The sequence below is a fragment of the Salvelinus namaycush genome, chromosome 29 (assembly GCF_016432855.1).
Source record: "Salvelinus namaycush isolate Seneca chromosome 29, SaNama_1.0, whole genome shotgun sequence".
NCBI lineage: Eukaryota > Metazoa > Chordata > Actinopteri > Salmoniformes > Salmonidae > Salvelinus > Salvelinus namaycush.
The window spans coordinates 14942744-14959641 of record NC_052335.1 but is presented as its reverse complement, the minus strand read 5'-3'; the positions used below and the strand labels follow the sequence as shown (position 1 = coordinate 14959641).

General features: G+C 42.3%; 1 protein-coding gene across 1 annotated transcript in view; it reads left to right on the top strand.

The window, feature by feature from the left end:
* LOC120024396 (disheveled-associated activator of morphogenesis 1-like) overlaps positions 1–16898 on the top strand; it is a 68334-nt gene that overhangs the window by 25940 nt on the left and 25496 nt on the right. The window contains exons 3-11 of the mRNA XM_038968637.1: positions 10430–10501; positions 12129–12223; positions 13460–13793; positions 14688–14798; positions 14958–15061; positions 15167–15233; positions 15325–15442; positions 16048–16186; positions 16595–16653. Coding sequence (XP_038824565.1) covers positions 10430–10501; positions 12129–12223; positions 13460–13793; positions 14688–14798; positions 14958–15061; positions 15167–15233; positions 15325–15442; positions 16048–16186; positions 16595–16653 — 1099 coding nt within the window. The remainder of the gene's footprint in view (positions 1–10429; positions 10502–12128; positions 12224–13459; positions 13794–14687; positions 14799–14957; positions 15062–15166; positions 15234–15324; positions 15443–16047; positions 16187–16594; positions 16654–16898) is intronic.

Sequence of the window (16898 nt, the reverse complement as noted above, 5' to 3'; positions counted from 1 at the left end):
AGAAGACAGTGAATGTTCCTGAGTGGCAGAGTTTTTAGTTTCAAATATTGCTCAGTGCAGGTGTGCAAAACTCTTAGAGACTTAACCAGAAAGACTCACAGCTGTAATCGCTGCCAAAGGTGCTTCTACAAAGTGTTGACTCAGGGGTGTGAATACTTATGTCAATGAGCTATATCTGTATTTCATTTTCAATAAACATTTCTAAAATCATGTTTTCACTTTGTCATTATACGGTATTGTGTGTAGATGGGTTAGAAAACATCTATTTAATACATTTTTAATTCAGGCTGTAACACAACAGAATGTGTAATAAGTCAAGAGGAATTCATACTTTTTGAAGGCACTGTAGATGGTGCTGTGATTCCTTGGCAGAATACACTGGGTCTATTATCGATTGAGTGATGAAGATAGCAGTGAAATATTTGTCCAATAGATAGCAATAGTAATGGTGTCTTTTTGTAGGCAATAACTGAGGCTAACTCCGCCATGGCTTGTTGGCCAAAGGCTATGGGGAAATGAATGGGAGTTTGAGGTTTTTTTGATAAACGGCTAAAATTAAGTTGGTGGTAAACACAGGCTTAGGAGATCTTAGGAGATCTTAGGTAGGTTGATCATCTTCATCAGCTAACGTCACTTTTTATACATTTTGAAGCATTTATGTAATCAAAATAAGCACATAAATGGGGTGGCAGGTAGCCTATTGGTTAGAGCGTTGGGCCAGTAACCGAAAGGTTGCTGGATCAAATCCCCGAGCTGACAAGGTAAAAAAATAATCGTTCTTCCCCTGAACAAGGCAATTACTTTTTAAAATAATTGAAAGGATTAATAATTCATTAAGGTCATGTTAACTGACTGATATTATATTTTATAACAAAACATATTTCTCCTAAACCTGTGTTAACCTCAGACCTTATTTTTGGCATTCATCCCAAAACCCCATTCTTTCCCCATTTAATTTCCCCCATAGGAATCAATTGCGAATGAACCAAAGGTAAATAATGCTAACTAATTTCTGTTTTTTTTTAGGATTACAAGCTGGCGGGCTCTATTACCTTCTGTCCATTTTGGCTCATGCTTCATATGTGAAAGGCTATGTGGAGATGTATTGTGGATGGACAGTAATATACATGGCTGTCTTTTGTTAGGCACACTAATCGGAGGGCTAGGTAGATCTATCACCATATTGCTAAACCTATCCAGTCCATTCAGATCTGTGAGGAAGAACTCGTACTCTGCTTCTCCTGCTTTTTACTTTGCGATTATGGACGGGTCTCTCTTGCTCTGCTCTTGTGCAGGCCAGCTTGGTCATTGTGGTCTGCCCAACACTGGAATGCTCATTCATTCCACATGTAAATGATGTGGGGGGGAAACTCTACATTTTAACATTGCCTTCAGCATCCCATCAACAGGAGTTCAGTGGGAGATTCTGATTGGCTTACCCTACGTCGCTCCCTACTCGGCCATATGCAGTGTCACTCTCTCCCCTAACTAGTTATAGCTGTATAGTGTAAACTTATGCTGTGCCTATGAGTGTGTAATTATGCATTTCTTAGGCTGAGCCATGCCAGACCTAGGCTGCAGACTTTGAGTCGGCTTGTGGTTTCCCTCACACCTCCTTACATAGTCGGGCAGATAAAACGCGATTGTCCACTCCTGACGGCGAAACTACTTACACTACTGCATGTGTCGTGCCCCAATTAGTGGCCTAATTAAGAATCATCTTGGGGCCTGGACTAGCCTAAATGTGTCTCCCTACATCTGAAAACAAGCCAAAAATGTCTCCATACCCTCATTATTATAAATGTGAGAAATGCTTGGAGTTGCACTTTATCCAACCTGCTTTCCCTTCACTATGTTGCTTTTATTCTTCTCTCTTTCTCTCCCTATTTCACTTGATTCTTTCTGTATGTTTGCTTAGCTGTGGTCCGAGGCAGAGTGGATCAGCAGGACTTTGCTGGTTTTTTTTACCAGTGTTGCAGTGAGGATCAAAGCAGGGTAGTGTGTTTGGGCACAATTAATCAGCAGAGTTGGAGGAGGATAAACCCTAGAGCCAGTGTGGAGGAAGGGGAAGCGGGGAGAGGGGATGGATGGATGGCCTTTGGGAGGTTGTTGGCCGCAGAGAGAGGGGAGTCTTGGCAGCGGGACGTCAGTAATGCAGACTCAGCAGTGAGCCTGGCCCGGGCCCAGCTAGCAAGGGCTTGGCATGGCTCCCCAAAGGCCTAAAGCTCACAGACAGAGCGGGTGGGGGGTTGTAAGGGAAGTGCTCAGTCGTCCAAAGCAAACAGGAAAGCCTCCCTTGGCAGGTGCAGCTTTTGTTTTCGAGGGAGAGGGGGATGAGGGAGATGGGGTTGGTGGTGGGGGCGGCCAAGCCCGCAGAGTGATGGAGGCACTCCTTTCTCAGTCCCCCCTTCACAGCCAGACAGTTCATTATGGAGCCTTTGTGTTCCAGAGGACTTCGATACGGTAACAGTTATCCAGTAAACACGATCCCCCGCAAGTTCCGCAGAACAAGCAACGGATGGTAGGCTAGCAGCGGCGCTGTCTCTCTGAATGAATTTAATGTTTACTTTGGTTCGGCCACCTGAATTGATGAGGTCATGCTGGAGAGCATCAATCTCTTTCTACAATTTAATTTAATATGGTTTCCTCTGTATTCGTCTCTGTTAATCAGGAGGTGCCCTGCTTAGCTGCTCTGTTAGCAGGGGATCTGCAGTTGAAACACACGAAATGAAGGATGCTTGTTTTTTTTCTGTTCAAATATTTTTTGATATATATTTTTTGTTGTTGGTCAAATCCACTTTGCACTATGGCAATCTGCTTTAAAAGTTATTATAGTTACCTCCCTGGGTGCACTAACTACAGTAGGCACAATACCACAAAATTTTGTTATAGATTCTGGATTATGTCCTAGGTGAAAGTACACATGTACACACTCACACACAGAGGCATACCACAGATTATGTTTGGGTGAACAAAGTTTTGTTTTGCGATATGGAATCCTGTGTATTTGCTGTTATTTTAGGTTGTCAACTTTCAGCCCTAGACTATGGCGACATAATCTATATGAACACAGCTGCCACTTCTTTAACACTAGAACCGCTGGGCCTCGAGGGACCCCCCTTCAAACTAATAAGCAGTCATATTGACTGCAAAACACTAGCAGTGTAATTAATACATTTCATATATGCTATCGCAAAAATGATCAGTTGGTTGTGTTTATGGCGGTCTTAGGTAACATTAGAATACGTTTTTATAACACAATAGCATTTTCATTCGTTTTACTATAGGCTATTATGTAAAAAAAAAAAAAAAAAAAATTCAATCAGTTTTATTTGTGGAGTACATTTGTTACAACTATGAAACAAAACACATATGTGTTGGAACACAGTAACAGCTTCTGTGCAAGATGCACAGTCAGCAAGACGCGCCGCAAAATAATGAGAACATCAGAAGCCTAAACATCATTGTGCTTGATAAAGTGAAAATCAGCACAAAAGTAATAATGGCATTACAAAAGCAATAATAGCATTATAATTTGACAGCTGTCAATATTCTGATAATCTGACCGTAGCGTTGTCACCGGCTTGTTCTATCCAACTAATGTCATCCTTTCCTGTTTCCTGTCTCACCGTTTCATTTGGTGGTGGCACGGGCACCTGCTCAGTGCGCACGGTTCTGGCCTCCGAGGTGAAGGTTCAGAATTAGAAGAAGAATCATCAGAAATGTCATGATTCATTTCTTCCCCACCATCTGATTGGTTTTCATTCAGATTTTGTAGCAGCGCTAATGTGGCATGTGCATCCATTCTTCTTGGTCTTCTTGCCATTGTAAATTGCTCACTCTCTCACTGTGTACTCCAAGTAGGGCAGAGTAGACTGATAAGACTGCTTGGATTCGATGGACTGATGTAGGGTACATTCCATTTTGAGATTACAATTAGAATAGATCAATACAATAAAATGGCCCACCTTGTTCTTCATTCACAGTTGGTGATTACTCAATTATGCATCATTCGCTTCCCTCGCTCATCAACTCACGCATTCTCCCCATCATACTTTACTTCATTTATTTGTTATGTGTGACTAGTTTTGGTTTAGGTTCAGTTTCGAGGCAATTATCAATGTGAATATCAACTGGGCACAGCGAGAAGGTGTCGGGGGAAGGAGGGGCAATTGGGGAAAACCATTAAAAAAATATCACATGCCCTTCCTAAAACTGGGTAGAACTCACATTTTGTTGGTGATATTAAGATTCTAACAACAACAGTGTGTTATATAGACTTATTTAGGAAAAGTCAAGGATGGAGTGAGGCATGACTTAAAAAATAACAGAGTAATACATTTTTTAAATTAATGAGCAATCAAAATGACTGCTTCCTGTTGTTAAAAACCATTGGATGCTGTTTATCATAGCGCTCTACGCTTTATTATGGGTGACCGATAAAACTACCATTCTTTGTTACCTCACATCACTCCTAATTTACAGAAGTACAAAATACATTACTCATTCACAGGAATGGCTAACTCTTGAAATTCCTAGTCGCCAACGATGTAGGTAGAACAGTATTTAGTTCTTATGAGCCACATACTTGAACAAATTTCAGAATACCTTACGATTGGATGCACTAGTGTTTTTAAAAAAAAAATATATAATTTGTATTTTTCCTTATTATTTACGTTGTGTTTTCTGCATTTTTATGAAGCAGGGCTCTCTCGAAAAGAGACCTTGGTCGCAATGGGATGTCCCTGATTTAAATAAAGGTTAAATAAATAAATGTTACGATGCTCCCACCAGCTCGCTGTAGTCAACTGCCAATGCCAGAAAACCACCAGCTTCCATGGTTTGGGGGGGGGGGCCTCATTTCAGGTCTCAGATTAGGTAAAGTCACTGTGCAAAGCTAGGCTAGCTATGACTAGCTGAACTACGCTACACGAGACAAACACTCTGGCATATACACTACATGACCAAAAGTATGTGCACACCTGCTCGTTGAACATCTCATTCCAAAATCATGGCCGTTGATATGGAGTTGGTCCCCCCTTTGCTGCTATAAACGCCTCCACTCTTCTGGGAAGGCTTTCCACTTGATGTTGGAACATTGCTGCGTGGACTTGCTTCCATTCAGCCATGAGCATTGGTGAGGTCAGGCACTGATGTTGGGCAATTAGGCCTGGCTCGCAGTCGGCGTTCCAATTCATCCCGTAGGTGTTTGATGGGGTTGAGGTCAGGGCTTTGCAGGCCAGTCAAGTTCTTCCACACTGATCTCGGCAAAACATTTCTGTATGGACCTTGCTTTGTGCTCGGGGGCATTGTCATGCTGAAACAGGAAAGGGCCTGCCCCAAACTGTTGCCATGAAGTTGGAAGCATAGAATCATCTAGAATGTCATTTTATGCTGTAGCATTAATATTTCCCTTCACTGGAACTAAGAGGCCTAGCTCGAACCATGAAAAGCAGTTCCAGACCATTATTCCTCTTCCACCAAACTTTACAGTTGGCACTTTAAGGTTTGGAAGCTCCCGACGAACAGTTATTGTGCTGGCGTTGCTTCCAGAGGCAGTTTGGAACTCCGTAGTTAGTGTTGCAACCGAGGACAGACTATTGTTAGGTGCTACGCACTTCAGCACTCGGTGGTCCCATTCTGTAAGCTTGGGTGTCCACTTACATTTGTATATATAGTGTATGTAAATCTTTGTAAGCCCATGCTGGTCAACATGACCTTGAAGGGAGGTTGAGGGCTGCTGGCCACCTATGTGTTTTTCCATCTTAAGGTCAGTGCTGGAGGTGCCGGATAGAGACAGAAGTTTTTAACCAGATTTCCAATAAAATTCCAATAAAATAATTTTAAAAAGCAGACAGCTTAGAGTTCACTCAAAGTTAACAATGAACTGCACAAGATCAAATCTGTCTCGACTAATGCAATATGTAGCACATTATGTATGGAGAAAACAACAATGTTGGCCAATGTTGGATTTGAGGTTGGTTCGTTTTTTTATTTTTATTTAATATTTTTTTTATATATATATAATCACGGTTTTTGATTTCTGATTCTCTGAGCAATTGTATTTGTATAAAATAATATAATTTTCCAAATGTTTTGAGCTCAGTATTAGTATAATGTATTGTATACAGTCATTTTGGCCCATCTTTATCAAGAGTGCCAATCATTTTGGAGGTGACTGTAGGTTGTACGCCATTTGGTCTGCCTACTTGTAGTCCCAAAACTGAAATAGAGCAGAGACTCAAAGTAGGACAATGCAGATAAGGGGGCCTAGTTTATCTTCAACTCGTCTCTGAGAACTGTGGCCCAGAACACAGAGGGAGAAAACCAAACCTTTATGTCCATAGATTGTTCCTGGCTACATACGAAAGCACAAGCTTGATGAAAACATTGGGAGAATTGTGAATGAATGCTCAAGTTGTGCATTGGGGACATTGCTCGAATTTGGCAGGCTACATCTGCCTTGCAGGGCTGTTGTCCATTAATTACAGTGGCCTCCAAAAGTATTGGGACAGTGACTGTTGTCATTTTGGCTCTGTACTCCAGCACTTTGGATTTCAAATGATACACTTAGTCTGCACTTTAATCTCATAGTATCAGCCTTAATTTGAAGGTATTTTCGGGTGAACTTAAAGCACTTTTTGTACCAAGTTCCCCCCGTTTTAGGGGACCAAAAGTATTGGGACAAATTCACTTGTGTATTAAAGTAGTCAAGTTCTGTATTTGGTTCCATATTCCTAGTATGCTATGATTACATCGAGCTTGTTACTAGCACGCAATGATTACATCATGCTTGGGACTCTACAAACTTGTTGAATGCATTGGCTGTCTGTAGAGTCCCAGGCATGATGTAATCATCGCGTGCTAGGAATATGGGACAATGCCAAAATGACTAAACTTTTGACTGCTTTAATATACATATGTGAATTTGTTCCCTAAAATGGGGGAACTATGTACTAAAAGTGATGTAATTTCTAAACGGTTCACACTATATGAATAACAATACCATAAAATTAAAGGACAAATCCACGGAGAGGCCACTAATTCCTTTGTTCTCAGTGATATTTAACAGTGTAAATTAATCATTTTTGTGAAAAAATATTTAATTTTGGTGTTATAAAAAGGTTGGTAGCAACATGGAAAATCGTAGTTGAAATCTGATGCACCTCAAGTCGACTGCAAAATCCGTAATGGGCTGGCTAGCTAGCTAGCTAGCAAACGTGGTTACAAACAATAGTAACAAAGCTAGTTAGCTGTAAAATCGTCTAAACAAACTGCACTATAAATTTAGGAGTCTACAATCTCTCCATGTTCAACCTGCAGATCGATGTGCCTCAGAGTGGAGTCTAACATTCGCAAAGGTAGATATACTTTTGAGGAGATGGGAAACGTTGCCTACGTTAATGGACTGCGTGGTGCATTCTGGGACAAGACGTGAATGGGAGTTTATTGGACGCTGTCTCAAAAACCCAACATTAGCATGAATTTTGTGAACAAATGTACAACATTACAAATCTTTTCTGAGGTGTGAGATAATTAACTTGCTATCTGTAGCATCGTATAGCTTTGGAATCGTGACATTACGTACTTTCGGGGAAAATAGGCACATTTCTCGACACAAACTCAGCAAAAAAAGAAACGTCCCTTTTTCAGGACCCTGTCTTTTAAAGATAATTCGTAAAAATCCAAATAACTTCACAAGATCTTCATTGTAAAGGGTTTAAACACTGTTTCCCATGCTTGTTCAATGAACCATAAACAATTAATGAACATACACCTGTGGAACGGTCATTAAGACACCTACAGCTTACAGACGGTAGGCAAGTTCACAGTTATGAAAACTTAGGACACTAAAGAGGCCTTTCTACTGACTCTGGAAAAACACCAAAAGAAAGATGCCCAGGATCCCTGCTCATCTGTGTGAACGTGCCTTAGGCATGCTGCAGGGAGGCATGAGGACTGCAGATGTGGCCAGGGCAATAAATTGCAATGTCCGTACTGTGAGATGCCTAAAACAGCGCTACAGGGAGACAGGACGGACAGCTGATCATCCTCGCAGTGGCAGACCACTTGTAACAAGTGCTCTTCACTGAGTCACGGTTTTGTCTCACCAGGGGTGATGGTCGGATTCTCGTTTATCGTCGAAGGAATGAGCGTTACACCGAGGCCTGTACTCTGGAGCGGGATCGAGGTGGAGGGTCCGTCATGGTCTGAGGCGGTGTGTCACAGCATCATCGGACTGAGCCTGTTGTCATTGCAGGCAATCTCAACGCTGTGCGTTACAGGGAAGACATCCTCCTCATGTGGTACCCTTCCTGCAGACTCATCCTGACATGACCCTCCAGCATGCCACCAGCCATACTGCTCGTTCTGTGCGTGATTTCCTGCAAGACAGGAATGTCAGTGTTTTGCCATGGCCAGCGAAGAGCCCGGATCTCAATCCCATTGAGCACGTCTGGGACCTGTTGGATCGGAGGGTGAGGGCTAGGGCCATTCCCCCAGAAATGTCTGGGAACTTGCAGGTGCCTTGGTGGAAGAGTGGTGTAACATCTCACAGCAAGAACGGGCAAATCTGGTGCAGTCCATGAGGAGGAGATGAACTGCAGTACTTAATGCAGCTGGTGGCCACACCAGATACTGACTGTTACTTTTGATGTTGACCCCCCTTTGTTCAGGGACACATTATTCAATTTCTGTTAGTCACATGTCTGTGGAACTTGTTCAGTTTGTCTCAGTTGTTGAATCTTGATAGATTCATACAAATATTTACACATGTTATGTTTGCTGAAAATAAACGCAGTTGACAGTGAGAGAACATAATTTTTTTGCTGAGTTTACATTGACTTTGAGAATGGATTGCGTAACTATTAGCCTAGCAACAACGTGAACGCGATTGGTCGATAGTCTGCTTAGTGGGGCGATATACGTTTCTTTGTTCATTGTACAAAAGAGGCAGACAAATAGGAGAAATGTGCTAGGCCTTTCATTAAATTACACATTTCTCGAGGTAAGAATATCACAAAAATATGATCAATGGCTCATTTGAGAGAAGACATCCTCCTGAGTTATGACATTGGCCAGTATTGAAATCTGACATATATGATAGACGTTTTTGTGATCTAAAAGCCGTAATCCTATGAACTACCAGCGTAGTAAGAGCGATTTAGCACGGTGCTACGTAATACAGGACGGATTTATCACTGTCCGAACGCCAATAACTCGGATACACATGAAAACTTGAAATGACTTAGGGAATCGATAGAACATCACTCAGAGATGCATAAAAACATAGCATTCAAAATGGGTGAACCTTTCCTTTAAGGCTGACAATCTGCACTTTCACCTCAGTCATTGTATCATTTCAAATCCAAAGTGCTGGAGTACAGAGCCTAAACAACAACAAAATTGTCACTGGCCCAATACTTTTGGAGCTCACTGTAATTCATGGACTTCAGTCCTGCAAGACAGATGTAGCCTGCCAAATTCGAGCAATGTCCCCAATGCACAACTTGAACATTCGTTCACTAATCTCCCATGGTTTTAATCAAGCTTGTGCTTTCGTATGTAGCCAGGCAGAATCTATGGCCATGAAGGTTGGTTTTCTTCCTCTGTGTTCTGGGCCACAGTTCTCAGTAACGAGTTGATGATAAACTAGGCCCCCTTATCTGCACTGTCCTACTTTGAGTCTCTGCTCTGTTTCTGTTTGGACTATTCATATATCCACTATACTAGATCTACTCTGTTTCTTGTGTCAAGTTGTGTGAGTGTGTTTGCGCTCATATTTTTTGTGTTTATGTTGTGTGTTTTTGTGTCTGTGCACACATGCCTGTTTAGGTCAGTGTGAATTGTGTGTAAATTAGGTAATTTACTCTCAGGGCCCTGAATGGGGTTGACAAATCTGTTGTTGAAATGCTACATTTGTTTCTGTTTTCAAGAGGAAGTCCCTGTCGTGATGGCTGCAATGGCATGTGAAATGTGTTATTCCCATGGTTCTCATTCAGAATATATCATTCCCACATTGTGTTATGAGCATTTTATTCCAACTATACAATTCCCACTAATTTCATGCTTTATGTTACTTTCATCATTCTACCTACCCTGTTATTGTTGAGGATGTTCTCAGCTTAAGTAGGCCACATGATTTATAGGAGTCATGATGATTAAAAACAATATGCTTCCATTACTGTGTTTTATTCTCAACGTCTCTGTGCTCCCGGTCTCTTTACAAGTCTCCGGCTGTGTCCAGTGTGAAGTGTGCACACTTTCTTGCATGGACTTAACAATGGTGGAAACTCAGTCCAGCCAATGCTTACACCAATCATTTGAGATTGTACAAGTGCACCCTTCTGGAAAATGGTGGAGAATTTGGACACAGCCCTAGTGGAAGACTCTAACTGACCAAACACATACTGTCTTCTCCTCTTTTTAGGAACAAGAGGAGAACAAAGGTGCAAGCAGCTGGCCAGAGTATTACATTGACCAGCTCAATTCCATGGCTGCCGTAAGTAATGACTCCTTGTCATTCTTTACTCTAGGTCTCTTGACTATGATTTTGTATCAATCTCTGTCATTGACACTTCCAAAGTGAGTGTAGAGTCTACTGTGGTACTGAATTTCACTTTCACACTCCTTAAACAGATCTGGAAGAGACTTGACTGTCAAATATAAACATTTAACTTTATCATTTACATGCTTGATATCAGTGATCCTAAAACCTGATATGCAGTATGTAGGTTTATGTCCCAGTTTAGTGGCATCACACCTGATTCAACTGATCTACTGAGCTGGGACTAAAGCGTTGAATACACTGCGACGATGAATGGCTAAAAGCTGCTGGTGGCCGTCCTATTTGCTGTCGCTGCGGTGTGTTACAGGGACCACTTGGTTGCACTCAGCCGTCCATGGTTCTGGTGTGTGTTTCCTATAAAAGTTTCAGTACTGCGGCTCTCCAAGAGCAGGATGGAGGATCACTGTGTCTATATCAACTTCTGCATTGATTTGAGATGATCCTTGATTGAAACCTGATCAGGTGATGAAGGATGTGCAGTAACTAAATTCTCAATAAAAGAGATTGTACTGTACTCTAACCTCAAAACAATGTACGAACCAAATGCGAACAGTTATAATTACATCGGTAATCTGTAGCTCCTCTCAGATCAATCCTAAATCAGATTAACTCTGCATTCATGTTAGATTAAAATGTAATCGCAGAAGACCGCAATTGTCAGCATTTTAACTCCTGACACGTGCTATGTTGATATGTTTTTGGTAATAATATTGCAGTTTTGGCAGGTGAAAGAGGTTCTGGGTAAGTTCCAAAGAAAGACAGGCAATATCTAGCACAGACATGCCTCAGGCCTAGACACATCCAGCCGACTCAACTATCTAGAATGGTTCCTTTTGTTTTCAAACAGCCGAGCAAAAACCTGGCACAGATTCGAGACCTTTCTCCTTTATCTGAATGGCACGTTCTCCACTACACTTCATTTATAATAAAAGCCACTGAACACAGAAATTGCTGGCACATGCTGGGATGCTTGTTATCGGATCCTAACACGGAGTCCCTTTCAGGTGCTTGTTCCCCAGCTGTTCCATACGCTTGATAAGCAGCATAGGTTTTTAGCTGCACATGTGCAAAAAGCTTAAAGACATTTAAGCAATTTGGTAAAGCAAAATATTACTTTCCAGTCAGAAATTGTATCTTTTAAAGCCACAGTCTGTAAGATTTCCAGTAATTAAATACATGAATTGTACACATTGAATATGACTTACAGTACAAATACCTTCATCAGTTTAGTACAACTTTCCTACCTTTTTATGAAACCAAATAACGAAAGACCTATTACTTCATGTTTTACTTAATGTTTTTGTTGTATTTATGTATGAATCGAATCATGCTTAAACAGTAATGTTTCTCTCATAGAATGTCATACATTGAGCACTACAGATTATACTGTATCTTGCAAATATCATGGGATGCATTTGCTCTATTGTCTCTGTTTCTTTTGGTACTATTCACAGTTAGTGTGGCTTGAAAATACAGCACCTGGCTCAAGGAGTAGTCTAACAAATTCACGGCATTTGACTTGTTCAAACAGCTTTGGTAACGCTATATTTATGTTGCACAGAGGAAGACACTCCTTGCCCTGGAGAAGGAAGATGAGGAGGAGAGGAACAAAACGATAGAGAGCCTGAAGACTGCTTTGCGGACGCAACCCATGAGGTGCCCTGGCTCTCAAACTTCCATACACTTCACTGTACAGTGCATACACTCGCTAAAGAAACTCATTTAAATAGACTTATATACACACACACCCTCTTCAAAATTGACCTTTAGCTACCATACATAGAATAAACACAGGAGGGAACAGGATTGTTTTCTGAAAGGAATTTCATTATACAAACGCTTACAGACATACTATGTCATACACACACACACACACACCCTTCCCTCTATTTCCATGCACTCTTCCTTCATTTTTTTGTACTCTCATAGAATATACTCATAGCACACCAGAGCTTTGAATTACAATAACTGAAATAACAGAGCCCTACAGGGAGTAATTGCCATTGGAGTTACAGACCTATAGAAGTGTATCTGCAGACCAGAATGAACAACAACGGCCCAGTAATTCATCACTGTACTGTAGATGGCTAGGATGGAACACCACTCTTGGATATTGTCACATGTCATAAATGATATGGTCCTTCTGCTGCGCTAGTTACAGTACCAATGCTATGTGGAGCAGTTATGTAACTGCTCTTAATAAAAGTCGGCTTTATTATTCTAACGCTTCAGGCAGTCCTTCCCAGAACACCTAATCTTTCATTCAAATCACCTATTATGTCGTTAATCATACTTACTGCTTTGGGGCAGTAACCTGGGTAGCGTTCATTGCAACGTAAAATGTTTTGAAATGGAAAATGAATATGAGTGTTTCTTATTGGCCAAGTCCAGGAAGACCTCTCCCTGTTTGTCTGTTTCTTCCGTTTGGTGCCTAATGAACACGACCCAGATTGATCTGCTGATTGAACATATGATGTCCCTCTGGCTGCATTGTGTGTAGCATGTTTTTTTGTCTCTTTCACATTAGTATGTGTTGCACCGTTTAATGACCCCGTGCGACCTGAAGATCAGGTGTCAGACTTTCACCCCCAGGGGTTATGGTGGCACTTGGTCACTTACTGGCCTTTTATTTCTTCAGGCCTTTGTTTTTTAACAACTTTGATAACACACTCACAGAGGTTGACCATTTTCTCAGCATGTTAGACCTAATTACTATTTTGGGTATTTCCAGTGCGTAGGATTATAGTCTTTATACCCTATTTCAAGTGGAAGTAATGACAATTACTACATGAGATCACATACGCTAGCCTCTTTCCTCCAACTGGCAACTGGCACTTGCACTTTTAACGTATTTTTTTTATTGATATCCCGTTTCCACTTGACCTTCCTCAGGTTTGTGACTAGGTTCATTGACCTAGATGGCCTGACCTGTATCCTCAACTTCCTGAAGACCATGGACTATGAGACGACCGAGTCGCAGATCCACACCTCGCTCATCGGCTGCATCAAGGCCCTGATGAACAACTCCCAGGGGCGCGCCCACGTGCTCTCGCACTCGGAAAGCATCAACATCATCGCCCAGAGTTTGGCCACCGAGAACGTCAAGACCAAGGTGGCGGTGCTGGAGATCATGGGCGCTGTGTGCCTTGTGCCTGGCGGGCATCGGAAGATCCTGGAGGCCATGCTGCACTACCAGCGCTTCGCCTGTGAGAGGACACGCTTCCAGGTGGGTAAGGGGAGGGTTATGAATTAATATTTTCGTCACCGTTAGCAGCCTATCCACTTAATTGTATTGAATAAACATTCAGTACCATTTAATATTGTAACATTTTGACTTTTGGCTGGGTTATATACACTGAGTGTACAAAACATCCAGGTGAAAGCTATGATACCTTATTGATGTAATTTGTTAAATACACTTCAATCAGTGTAGATGAAGGGGAGGTGACAGGTTAAAGCAGGATCTTTAAGCCTGGGGACAATTGAGACATGGATTGTGTATGTGTGCCATTCAGACGGTGAATGAGCAAGACGAAAGATTTAAGTGCCTTTGAACGGGGTATGGTAGTCGGTATCAGGCGCACCGGTTTGTGTCAAGAACTGCAACGCTGCTGGATTTTTCACACTCAAAAGTTTCCCTAGTGTATCAAGAATGGTCCTCCACCCAAATGACAACCAACCAACTTGACACTACTGTGGGAAACATTGGAGTCAACATGGGCCAGCATCCCTGTAGAACACTTTAGACACCTTGTAGAGTCCATGCCCTGGTGAATTGAGGCTGTTCTGAGGGCAAAAGGGGGTGCAACTCAATATTAGGAAGGTGTTCCTAATGTTTTGAACACTCAGTGTATAGTAGGACACCCAATTATAGGTATTAATTTCAGCGCTTTCACAAGAGGGATTGAATAATGTAATATTTCCTTTAAACATCCGCCCTTTATTCAAATAACACGATTGGCTGGCCATTTGCAACAGTAAACGCTTTACATTGGCTAAAGTGGTTTGGCTCCAATGGTTTGTGCAACTTTGTGTCTACAATATAAATTGTCTCTACAATATGATTGCTCTCTGAACGACGAGCCATATCTGTGGTCATCTCCTCTCCTTCACCACCCAGACCCTGCTGAACGATCTGGACCGGAGTACGGGTCGGTACCGGGATGAGGTCAACCTGAAGACAGCCATCATGTCCTTTATCAATGCTGTCCTCAGCCAAGGCGCCGGAGAGGTAAAATTAGCCGTCAACCAATGCATCGCTTGTCTCCTAACTCCACACTTGCACCATACTTCAATTTGATTTTCTCTTCAATCGAACTTGTGCTGCACCTCAATCTGAAATAACTTTATTGACACCTACTTTTGATCCTCCATCTTGTTATGTTCCCAGGCCAGTTTAGAGTTCCGCATCCACCTCCGTTACGAGTTCCTGATGTTAGGAATTCAGCCAGTCATTGACAAACTTCGCTCCCATGACAACTCCACATTAGACAGGTGAGTTGGAGCCCAGTTCCTGTTAACCTGAATTGTGACAAGTCCCTTTTTTCTCCTGATCTCTGACCATGCATGCCCCTATTCATTTTACTTAATCTCCCCCAGGCATTTGGATTACTTTGAAATGCTGCGCAATGAGGACGAGCTAACTATGTCGCGACGTTTTGAGTCGGTAAGTAAAAACTTCTTGTTTCATTCCTGAATTCCATCGTCGTTTGTGCTTGATAAGGACTGTGACTTGTCAACGTGTTCTCTTTTCCCAGGTGCACATAGACACTAAAAGTGCTTCCCAGGTATTTGACCTCATCCGGAAGAAGATGAACCACACTGACGCATACCCTCACTTTATCTCTGTCCTGCACCACTGTCTCCTCATGCCTCGTAAGTGCTCCCTGCAACATTCCTGACCTGCTGCTAACGTTGAACCCGGTCAGTAAGAATTTAGCGCTGTGACTTTGGTAGTTGCCCAGAATATTGTGTTTCCCTATTCCAGTCAGTGGAGGCTTCTGAGGTGAGGATGCCTCATAATAATGGCTGGAATGGAGCAAATGGAATGGCATCAAACGCATGGAAACCATATGTTTGATGTATTTGCTACCATTCCACGTGTTCCGCTCCGGCCATTATCAAGAGCCCGTCCTCCCCAATTAAGGTGCCAGCCAACCTCTCATGATTCCAGTAGAGCTGACCTGCTGTCTTCCTCCTGCTAGCTGTGTGTGTGGGGGTGCACGCGTGTGGGGGTGCACGCGTGTGGGGGTGCACGCGTGTGGGGGTGCATGTGTCTGTGCACTTTGAATACATTTTTATCTGTATGAGGATCTGTCAGCAAACCAAGACGGCATCTTGCTCTCTAGCCGCACTCTGTATAAATCAATTGTGGAAACCTCTTTCTGTCCTTAGCTAAATATCTACTTGTGCAGAGAGGCCTCTTCTACTCGACAACATCTCTGTATCGGCTGTATTTGATGATCTCACTGTCCCCCCAGATAAAAGGAGTGGGAACACGGTGCAGTATTGGCTGCTGCTGGACCGCATCGTCCAGCAGATGGTCCTGCAGAACGACAAAGGCCACGACCCCGACGTCACGCCCCTTGAGAACTTCAATGTTAAGAACGTGGTGCGGATGTGAGTGCTCTCCATGTAACCCCTTAAGATGACGAGGGAGAGAGGGAGCACGTCATGCTTGAGCGCAACTGACTGGGATGAGCTGGGATGATATAGGCCTAGGAAAGACATGAAAATTCATAACTGTCAAATGAAATAATTTCCAAACTGACCCTCCAATCAATACTTCAATACTGTAGGGAACCTCAGTCTCTTGGAGGCTTCTTAGAAAATCTATTTAAAATCTGTTAGTCTGCACTGCTTCAGTATGAAAACTGTATTTTAATTCCCATAATAGCAATGAGCTCAGCTCCATTTCCACAGGACTGATTGTTTGCATGTTGTCTTTCACATAAGTCAATGCATCAGTCATAGAATGCTCACATTGAGGACCCTCCGGTAACTTTGTTTGTGTGTCTCTCCTTACAGGCTGGTCAATGAAAATGAGGTCAAGCAGTGGAAAGAGCAGGCGGAGAAAATGCGAAAAGGTCAGTTTCATGTTTTGAGTTGCTTCTTTGTGAAACACTGCCCTTTGGCTCTATTGCACATTTTAAAAAAGACCACAAAGAAATTGACAGCATGTAATATACACTTCACATGGAAGGGATTGACTACTTTCAGTATGTATAAATAATACAAATCGGCAGGGATGGTTTTTCAGAGGATGCCAATTAAATGGTACCGTTCTACACAGTTGTGAAGCTCTGAATGTGTTCATCTTAATGCCTGTAAG